At 37.4% G+C, this 11,363-nt stretch overlaps 1 protein-coding gene across 1 annotated transcript in view; it reads right to left on the bottom strand.

Moving 5' to 3' along the window:
* Nucleotides 1-4,160: 4,160 nt before the first annotated feature.
* STK38L (serine/threonine kinase 38 like) overlaps nt 4,161-11,363 on the bottom strand; it is an 83,972-nt gene continuing 76,769 nt past the window's right edge. The window contains exons 12-14 of the mRNA XM_049627212.1: nt 10,085-10,180; nt 6,739-6,830; nt 4,161-6,634 (exon numbers count right to left, since the gene is read on the bottom strand). Coding sequence (XP_049483169.1) covers nt 6,507-6,634; nt 6,739-6,830; nt 10,085-10,180 — 316 coding nt within the window. The 3' untranslated portion in view covers nt 4,161-6,506. The remainder of the gene's footprint in view (nt 6,635-6,738; nt 6,831-10,084; nt 10,181-11,363) is intronic.

Raw genomic sequence — 11,363 nt, 5'->3', positions numbered from 1 at the left:
GTTGATTTCTGTTATTAAAAATGGGAACATGTAGAGATCAGCCTTAGATGGAAAGTAGGGCTGCCCACAACATGCAGTTATTTAATGCACATGTTCACAAACAATTTATAGAGCGCTGCCGTGGACCAGGTTCTGCTGTAAAGCACCGACTTGTACTTCACCCACTGTGCATCCATCATGTCATTTAGATGTTCTCACAGCAATTGGTCAGGTGGGTATTATTTCATTTTGGAAAAGACCAACCAGCGTGCTTAGCTCAGTGGTTCCCAAAGTTGGATGTTCATGATAATGTGCAGAATTTCAGACCTGCCCCTAGAGATGCTGAGTTAGTAGTTCTAAATCCTTGTTTCGGATAAGCTCCCTAGTTGAGATGTTTTGACTACTCTACTTCAAGAAATACGGCTTCAACTTGTCAAAAATCCATTTTCCTAAGCCTAGGTTGTGGTGGGGTAAGTTGTATATGTGTTCCTACTAGCCAGAGACCAGAAGTAGCAATAAACTAAAATTCTAAGAAAAATACAAAAAGGGGCAAGCGTGGTTGTGTGGACAGCTCTTTATACATTGGAGTTACTGCTTAATGTTATTTTTCCCTTAGAGATTATGTTTGTATGTGTGTGATAAGTGTCAAAAGCTGAACTAAGTTTTACGTTTGCAGGTTTTGAACACTCTGAAGTATGGTATCCCTGATCCTCCTCCGTCCTTCTCATATTGTATGGAATTGGATAGGAGTGATCTTCAAGTTCTATTCATGATTATCTTACCCAAGAGGACAAGAAAGGAAAAGGACAGTTTTCCTTTCCTGTTATGGGTTCCTCTGTTTGGAGGAGAAGTCATCCTGTGTTCAAGGGGTTCATAAGGAACATTTTAATATGAACAGTAAGGTAATTGAGAGAAACATTGTGGTAGTTAGCACAAGCTCACCTGAGGAATGTTTTGATTTCTATTAGTCAAAGCCCCTCTACCCAGGTTAGACAAGGCAGTTGAGCCAAAATTAATTAGGCCACCCCATTCCTGGATGGATCTTGGGGAAGTACATTGATGAGCATCTCTATTACTGATATAACAGCAGAGGGGGAGATGGACCAATGAAGAGATGATTAGGAGCTGGGAGGGACGGCAAAAGCACTAAACAGACCAACCCCTGGTCACTGGGCCATGCATACATCTATTCTGTTTGTATGAGGTCCAGAGACCCACCCCTATGCCTGGTTCTCCAATGGACAGGAAACCTGAGATTATAGTAGCTGAGCTGTGATCTACACAGTGGTACTTAGCACTGCTGTTTCTGATAGGCCAGGAGACATGTTAATGGATCAGCTTTCAGTTCATATGTAGCAATGGGAGAACCAGCAAGAACATCCAGGTACAGTGGCTTAAGGTGAGAACCATTGCTATAAACATGTATGGTACCCTTTTGATTATCTTGGAGCTTGGTAAAAGAAGTCCAGTTGGTTCTGGTATCAGGTGGCCATGGGCTTTAGGTAAGCCTCACCCTGGTACCAGGGATGTGAATCCTGATCAGTTTTAAGTCAGTCACCAGGAACGGATGGATGACATAATCATGACCAATAAAATGTGGGGGTTACATTGCTTAGAATGCTTCTAGAAAAGATTGTCCTTTGTTTTAAAAAGAGGGTGCAAGAAGTAGTTTTTTTTTTAAGTTTATTTATCTTGAGAGAGTGTGCATGCACGAGCTGGGGAGAGGCAGAGAGAGAATTCCAAGCAGGTTCTGCACTGCCAGCGTGAAGCCCGACGTGGGGCTCAATCCCACGAACCAGGAGATCATGATGTGAGCTGAAATCAAGAGTCAGGTGCTCAACCAACTGAGCCACCCAGGTGCCCCAAGTAGTTTCTAGGGACTTACGTGTTGTAGAACGATTTGATGCTTAGGGTCCTTGTATAGCCATTTAGCCTTTCTGAAAAACAAGACCAAGGACAAAGCTAACACTACTAACAAAGTAGAAAAACGGAAAGAACCTGTGCTCTTGATATTTTCAGATGCCACATTGACTACCCTGGAAGCTCCCTATCTTGTGTCTTCATGTTACATGAGATAATTTTCCTTATTTTTAAGGCCGTCTTGACTTGCATCTTCTGGCACTTGCAGTCTAAAGTACCCAAAGTGACAAGTCTGTCACTAGCTTCCCATGTATTTTTCTGAGGTCTAGAAGCACATGAGGTAATTTGTCAATGAGGCATGCTGTATGACTGGGGGGAGTGAAGGAGCTCTGGACTTGGGTTCACGAGCAATTTATTACCTGGGTTTGGGTTAAGTCATGCTCAGCCTCATGTTCGTCATCTATAAAATCATAATTATGTGTATTTCAGGGTGGTCGTAAAAACCAAAATAATGTTAGTGACAGTACTTTGTATACAAATGTGAGTTCCCTTTATCAGAAGATGCTCTTGAAAGAAGATGCACTTAGTCTCCAAGTTTGCTCCAACGTCCAAATTTTCACATTCAGTTATTTCACTGTTTTGTCTTCACAACGGCATTATTGAATGATGTAAGTCAGGAAGGAGCACAATTAGGATCAGCAGGATTCTGACAGGCTCCCTCTGAGCTCAGTGGAAGGAGTATCATCACCACCCACAGGACAGGATGTCATGGTACCTGGGTACTTGGGCTACTTACATCACTAGTTTCCATGCTATTTTGAGACATTTTAAATTTAATTTTGAGGCATTTTCAATTTCAATTCTGCTTGCAAACTAATTTTGGCTAGGTGGGGTAGTTGTATACAAACCTGTACAACTACTTTGATTGTTCAAACATAACACAGTTGAAACTTCAAATATTCATTTTGTTCTCGATGTGATATTTAAGTGGAAAAGTTACACATATTTACAAAATAGTTTCTTGAATTTTGAATAACACCTGTCTCAAAACTTGAAAATAAAACCAAAACACCTCATCAATAGAAATATTATAAACATAGTTTTTATTCTTTTCTTACCTTCAATGAAAAAGGCCTGATGCCACCAAAACATTTTTGTGAAACTCAGTATCTAAACACAGAACTTGAGAGCCCAATGATTATTTTTCAAGACAAATGCTGAATAATTTATATTGCTTTTAAAAAATAACTAAGATCTATTTTTATTACTTCAATTTCTTCTTAAAGTAGCAATATGCCCTCACATTTTTTTCATACAAATCTAAAATATATCTAGTAGTCCCAAGTGTTTTGTATTTACGTTTGTTCTAAGTGTTTGTTTCATTAAAACTTTTCAGAAATAAGTGCACTTCTAAAGAGAAAATAAATGTGAAATAAAGACAAGAGGAAATAGTCATGGTTATAGAAAAACAGTTGTTCTGAATGTTCTGGACCTTAACAACTCAGAGAGAATGTGTTTAGATGCTAGGGGGTCTCTCTGCTGATTCAAATCTCAATTCATTAATTTATAGATCATCCAAAGAAAAATCACCAGTTCTTCTAACCGGTAGATACTGCTTGATCGTTTCATGGTTGTCTACAATAAAACACCAAAAATAAATGAACTTAATTTAAATTCACAGATTTACACGAAGATATATAGATGTTTTAAAAACAGAAAGAGTATTCTATTATGGAAATAAATGATACCCTATCTTAAGCCTTAGCAACCAAAAAAGTTTTGAGTATTCCACATGTTATTTTCCATTCAACTAATAGCTTATTAAATCGGCTATACATTCCATTCAGAAAAGGTTGATTGATAAGAAATTCCTTGTTTTCAGATAGCACTATGCTCCAATGAATTTAAAGACTTTAAAGCTATGTTCATAAGAAAAGCATAAAAGAAAAATAACATAACTTGCTTTAATACAAAGGTTTTTTTTAATAAAAAAGTCAAAGTCTACATTAAATCAGGAAATCAATAAATCTGAATTATACAAGCTTTCTATATACTTAGAAAAACCAAAAACACACAGTTTATAATAAAACTCTTTAATTCAAAATAGAGTCTAATTTAAAGAAAATGTCATTATGCCCAGTTGATTAGATTGGGTTTGTCATTTAAATTAAATGGTTCACCTGAAATATGGTTAAGTGTATAATAGAGAAACTTCAATCTGAGGGGTACTTTGCAAATTATCTAGCTAATTTGCATCATGAATCAAATTCTTAGCTTCCAAAGGGCAGACACAGTCTTTAATTGCTTTTAGATAGGCACTTAAGAAATGCTTTTGACAAGGAGGAAACCCCAAAGATTGTGAATCACTCTGTCAACTCCAGGGAATAATGAGACTCTAAACAAAGTAAACTTTCCAGAACTGCCCTTCCACTGCCAAGAAACCATAACTATTTCCAAGTTCTTACTGCTAAGAAAAATGAGGGAGATAGAAACCAAAATGCTCTACTCTTACTCGATTAAATAGTAAACTTCAGCTCTCTCTCTGTCAACTTGAATTAATGACACTTTTCTATACTGAAATAATTACTATATTACAACTAGAGAGTGATGTAATTTCCTCCTATCTTACTCATTCACTATCACACTAGCAAAACAGTCTGTAAAAAAAAAAGGGGGGGGGGGACGGGGGATGAGGTGGGGTGAGAAAATCTTATAAAAGTGAGAAGTTACAGAGTTTTAAAAATCAGATGTGGTTATAATATAATTTGACCACAGTTGGTCAAATTGAGATAACCCCAGAATTGTAATAGTTCTCTCCTACTCAGCCACATGATCCAAACAAGAAAAATGGAGATGAACTATTAGATGAACACATAGTAAGTACCAAACAAATACTAGGAAGGAAGGAAGGAAGGAAGGAAGGAAGGAAGGAAGAAGGAAAGAGAGAGACTAGGTGGAGGAAAAAAAAAACAAAACCCAAACCCCAGGATGGCCCTGCTGAAACACTGTGGAGCTACCTCGCAGCAACGTTTATAAAAGCTTCTGTAGATGTACGTAATGATGCTATACAGTGCTTCCCCATCAAGAAGAACACACCTACAAATAAGTCATCATTTTAGATTTTGATCACAGATAATTTGTAATGGTTGTAATTGCTATATCTTAAAAAAAAAAAAAAACTTATCAATTAACAGTTAAGACAAATGTTAGGCCATTCTTTGATAAAATGTTGCTCCTCAACTAGTACTTTTGAAACCAGAACCTCAGAGAGTCATTTTAGAATTAAAGCGTTGAGCTAGAAAAGATTATTTCATTCTTAGGGAAATAGCTGAAGAATTTGATGCTGAAGGCACCCCCCCATCCTCTCCTCACAACCCGCCCTCTGCCCCACCTGTGTTTACTTCCTTAATTTCACTTACGTTAACCACAGTGATGTAGCTGAACATGAACAATATTGCCCTTGAATAAGCTTGACCTCTATCAAAGATCTGTCGTGTCCGAATATGGCATTCCCATAGGAAAGGAAAATCTACTCGGTGGTGAACACCCACTCTGTTCAGGATCTTTGGTACATTTGGAGTGTAAGAAAATGATGGCACAATAATACAAGTACTATCAAAGGAAAAATTTTTCACCAAAAGAAATAAAAGTTAACCGGCCATGATATGTAACAACTTTCTAGAAAACCAAAGTAAACAGGTCTTTGTTCTTTGTAAGTCCATTTACATGATCAGAAGATTGACATTTAAAAAAATAGTTTAATAAAAATACACCAGTTCTACAAGCAGCCTTCATGGTCGTTTCTTAAATTCAACTCACCATAATCAAATCAAAATAATGCCATGTCCTCTTGTTAAAAAAGAAGTCCTTTTGTCACAAGAAAAGTAACTTTACATTTCATATAATACAGTACATCTCCCTATGAATATACAGACTACGTATATAAAGGTCATCAGTATTTCTGAATGCAAAGTAAATATATTAGTGGAGTGCTTGAGTGAAGGTGTTAAACTTCCTCCTTCTTATAAACCTGTCACTCCCAACTGTGGAGTTTGTGAAATAACATGATGATAAAGTCTATTTTTTAAAGAACCAGTGTATTTCCTTTCTAAAATTTCTTAAGACCATTACAGAAATTGTCTTCAGATATATTCATTCTACATATGTCCAAACCAATAGGGCAAGTATTTGAACACCAACTATGGAAGATGGCTTTTTTTTGTGATTATCTAGACCCATAAGATTTGCAGTAGAACAGCGATACTGTGGTGCTACCTACAGGTTAGCCTACGCTGCTTTGAATGATATGTTTCTCCTGAATCGATTAGAGGTGTTACAGTACAAAAGCCACAGCACACACAGGCAGAATGGACCTTAATACGCATGTAGGCAGTGCAGTTACAGAGGGATGTACGTTTCTTTTATTCCAGTACCTTCATATAATAAAGTTAACAAAAATAATAAAATATTAAAAAAAAAAAAAAAGCCAGCTGGCACTGCCAACCAATTCCTGTAGTAGTCTCAGAAATCCTAATCCTGTAGAATTTCCTCTTGTGCTCAGAAGCACCACTGTCCGGGAGTATTTCAGTGTCTTGTTATCTACGCCAAGCAAGCCTGGTGATGCAGCTACCTGAGTTCTCTTGGTTGTGGGCGAATGTGATCTGCGTTCATAATTTCCCCGCTTTCATGTAGGTGGGGATAGAGCCACGCTGAGTCAACCCTTCAAACCTTTTATAGGTATAATTGAGAAAAACCCAGTCTTTGGATTTGTAGTCCGGTTCTGTGGTGTTTGGCACTAGAAAGATAGGAAAATTAACCAAAAGCAAAGGAATTTCATTAGTGAAAATGGCAGCATCTTCATCAACTGTTATCAGTGTTAGTTGTGTTACAGTATCTTACCTGGTTGTAAAATATCAGATTCAGGAAAGTCATCAAAATTTGAAGTATCATCAATGCTTTTGATTTCTATAGGGATTGCTGCTGGCCTTTCCCTATAAAAAAGTATCAAGTAGCATGGTAAATTTTCCTGAACTCTTGATTTTCCAAAAAATAACTCTACTTGCAAATTCTGCATGCTATTCTGTAGCTATCAGAAGAGCCAAGGAAATTTATCGTGGCCTTGAACACTGTTAAGTGGATTTCATAGTTGAGTATGGTATTTTATTAAAACATTACCATTTACTTGGAGTTTCATTTCTTTGTACCCAGACTTTCTCATGCTGTTTTTTTATTTAAGTAGAAAAATAAGAGGTAAAGAAAGGGAAAGTTAGAACAGAAGAGATTTTGTCCAAATGATTTTATAATTGTATAAAGTATGCTGGACATTGTGGGTACTGGATTCTATCTAAGTAATTCAGAAACAGGATTCTTCTAGTAGAGGATCCATACATTAAAAGTCATGTGTAGAGGGGGGCACCTGGCTGGCTCAGTCAGTGGAGCATGTGACTCTTGATCTTGGGGTCATGAGTTCGAACCCCACACTGGGTGTAAAGATTATTTTTAAAAAAAGATATTTGGGGGGAAAAAAGCACTTTTGGGAAATTAAGAGGCTCATAAGGTCAAAGGACTAGACATGTGTGATGAAATCTAAATCCAAAACCATATAAATTTTAAGGGAATCAAGGACATCAGGTTAAAAAAAATTAGTCATGAAAATGCCTTATCATGATAAAAATGTTTAAGTACAGAAATAGCTAAATGAAGCTATCCATTTCTATTGGAAATATCCATTTCTATTTTTTTCAACAAACACTTGACTCGATGTATTAGGTGCTAAGTTAACAAAGCCTATTATGTAAAAATATATTTTTCCCAGAATCATTCTAAGTTATTCATAGTTAATGTGGTAAATTAATAAATTTATATTAGTTTAGTGAAAAGAACCATAGACTTTGGTGTCCTAATCTCTTGTCATTAACTAGCTGCGTGACCTTAGACAGACAAGTCCCTGCTCTACAACTATTTCCTTACTGTCAAGGTAAGAGATTGGACTAGTGGTCTCTAAGTGTCCTTCCAACTGTAAAAAGGGGGGAATCCTACTTCTGTTCAGTGAGATGAGGTAGGCACAGAATAATGCGGCACAGCAGTGAAGAAGAAGAACCAGGACTCCTAAATCAAACTACCTTGGTCCAACTCTGGTTAGGAAATTCTTGCTAGATTATTTATTACCTGTGGCACCGAAGGCAAATTACCTCTCCATGACTTAGTTTCCTCAGTTGTAAAATAGACATGATAATAATAGTACCTATTTTATAAGATTTACTATGACGATAAGATTAAAAGTGCACAAAAATTAACAACTCAGAAAACAACAGATGCTGGTGAGGATGTGGAGAAACAGGAACCCTCCTGCACCGTTGGTGGGAATGCAAACTGGTGCAGCTGCTCCGGAAAAGAGTGGAGGTTCCTCAAAAAATTAAAAATAGAACTACCCTACGACCAAGCAACAGCACTACTAGGAATTTACCCAAGGGATACAGGAGTGCTGATGCATAGGGGCACTTGTACCCCAATGTTTATAGCAGCACTTTCAACAATAGCCAAAGTATGGAAAGAACCTAAATGTCCATCAACTGATGAATGAATAAAGAAGATGTGGTTTATATATACAATGGAATACTACTTGCCAATGAGAAAGAATGAAATCCTGCCATTTGTAGCAATGTGGATGGAACCAGAGGGTATTATGCTAAGTAAAATAAGTCAGTTAGAGAAAGACAGATATCGTATGTTTTCACTCATATGTGGAACTTAAGAAACTTAACAGAAGACCATGGGGGAAGGGAAGGGAGACAAAATAGTTACAAACAGAGAGGGAGGGAGGCAAACCATAAGAGACTCTTAAATACAGAGAACAAACCGAGGGTTATGGGGGAGGCGGGGAAAATGGTGATGGGCACTGAGGAGGGCACTTGTTGGGATGAGCACTGGGTGTTGTCTGTAAGTGATGAATCATGGGAATCTACCCCAAAACCAAGAACACACTTTACACACTGTATGTTATCCAACTTGACAATAAATTATATTAAAAAAAAAAAGATTAAAAAAGCACAAAAGTACTTAGAATAGTGCTGGACATACAATAAGTGATCAAAAACCACTAGTTATTATTATAGTTATTATGCCTAGCACATTGTAGGAGTTCCAGCGAAGATCTGCCTGAAGTGACACAGAAGCTGTCTTAAAAGATGAAAAGGAGCTGGCCAGGCAGGGCAGGAGTAGGGACAGGAACAGGGAAGAGAGAAGAGCATTTCAGTAGAATGAAGTGCAACTGACAAAGCCCTGAGGTGGGAGGAGTGGGAAACAGCACACTAGATGCCACTGCTACAGATGAGGAAAGAGCCACACCCCACAGTCCTGAAAGCAGTTAAGGATCCTGAATTTTATTCTAAGTGCAAAGGGAAGGAAGAGAACAGCACGATCAGATTTATGTTCTTAAATTGTCACTGTGTGGAGAACAGTCCAGAACTACTGAAGGTGGTTTGGCCATTAATTGAATAAAGACCAATGCTCACAATGAACAACTTCAAGCAAATTCTTTTTTTTTTTTTTTTTTTTTTTTCTTTTTTTTTTTTTTTAGAGAGAGAGAGAGAGAGAGAGAGCACAAGTTGGGGAGGGGCAAAGAGAGGGAGACACAGAATCCGAAGCAGGCTCCAGGCTCTGAGCTGTCAGCACAGAGCCCGACACAGGTCTCGAACCCACCAATGGTGAGATCGTGACCTGAGCCGAAGTCAGACGCTTAACCAACTGAGCCATCCAGATGCCCCTACTACAAGCAAATTCTTACAAGTTACTTGTTTCATTTCACTTTTGCCCACAATGTTTAAAAAAGGCACTGTATCTTCTTATAACTTCATAAAGAAAATGGTATATTAGAGAGAGGTACAGTATACAGTGTGATGTAATAGGACAAAAATGAGGGGTTGTAGTGTGAAATATAAATACGTCTCTGTTGTGCTAACATCAGCCTGTATCACGTAACTCTGAATACAAAAGTTGAAACAGATGCACAATATGTGGTTTTCCCCTTAAAGTGGACATTAGCTAAAATGAGTCATTTAGCTATCATCAGGAAAGTCTCACCCCATATAACCCAGAAAACACTGATTTAACAACATTATAACCGTGTTACCTCTTGTATTTAATCTAGTAGAACCAAAGACAAATTGATTGCTAAATCCAGTAAAAAAAAAAACCAAAACCCGTTTTTACTAAGACCTCTCCCACTCACAGCCTATGAACATACCTGATGTGCCCCCAGTCTACACCTTCAAAAAAAGGATGACCTTTTATTTCTTCAACTCCACTATTTCCAATTCTGTTTTCAGAGTCAATACAAAATCTAGAAAATGGAAACAGAGAAATGATGGTATGCAAATTACATCTAAAGTACTCTATTTGCATTTTTTCAAACACTTATTTTTCTTCTCAGTTTACTGAAGTTAGCTGTTTATTGTGGGAAATGTGGGAGAAAATAGAAATCCTCTGTAATTGCACCGTACAGAGATAACTTACTGTAAACAGTGTGAAACCATTTCCTTTTAGTCTTTTATTACGATTTTTAAAATATGTTAGTATAGTAGTCACTGTTTTAGGGCTATATATTTTCACTTAATATACTGAGAAAACTTCCCAAAACTATTAAATATTCTTTCTTGACTTCATTTTCTAAAATTTGCATATAGAAATATTACACTCTATGTAGCCGGTCCACTATTATTGAATACTTCGGTGGTTTTCAAGTTTTCATTACTAAAAACCTATCATGATAAACATATTCTACCTAAATCTTTACACACATCATCTGCACAAGCAAAATTCTTAGAATTACTGGGTCAAAGCTCATATACAGTTTAAAGATTTTTTTTTTTATAATATGCTGTCAATTAGCTGTTGTCATAGGTTGTCCCAATTTATATTCCTTGGAGCCATTCACAACAGTACCAAATACTTCATCTTAGTTGAGAAACAGAATGAAATCCTTTGCTTAGAAACAATTTCCTACATAGACTCATGATATAAAGTAGCAATTTTCTTCCCCTTTTCTCTTTAATGAGATAGCGTCACTGCATTCCAACAGGAGTGACCTTTGAAACAATACAAGTCTTCTTCCCTCCTTTTTTTTTTTTTTTTTTAAGTTTATTTATTTATTTTGAGAGAGGGAATGAGCATGTACTGGGAGGGGCAGAGAGAGAGAGAGGGAGAGAGAATCTCCAGCAGGATCCGTGCTCTCAGCGTAGAGCTCAACTCAGGGCTCAACCATGACCTGAGCCAAAACCAAGTTAACCTACTGAGCCACCCAGGCCCCCCACCCCCTTCCATCTTCTTAACTCTTACTGTTTTTGCTGCATGCTTCCTTTTAATTGTTTGCAGTTTTTTTTTATTTTTTTTTTTTTTAACGTTTATTTATTTTTGAGACAGAGAGAGACACAGCATGAACGGGGGAGGGGCAGAGAGAGAGGGAGACACAGAATCGGAAGCAGGCTCCAGGCTCTGAGCCGTCAGCCCAGAGCCTGACGCGGGGC

The sequence above is a fragment of the Panthera uncia genome, chromosome B4 (assembly GCF_023721935.1).
Source record: "Panthera uncia isolate 11264 chromosome B4, Puncia_PCG_1.0, whole genome shotgun sequence".
Taxonomy (NCBI): Eukaryota; Metazoa; Chordata; class Mammalia; order Carnivora; family Felidae; genus Panthera; species Panthera uncia.
The sequence above is the reverse complement of the archived record's forward strand: the minus strand, read 5'-3'. Positions and strand labels throughout refer to the sequence as shown.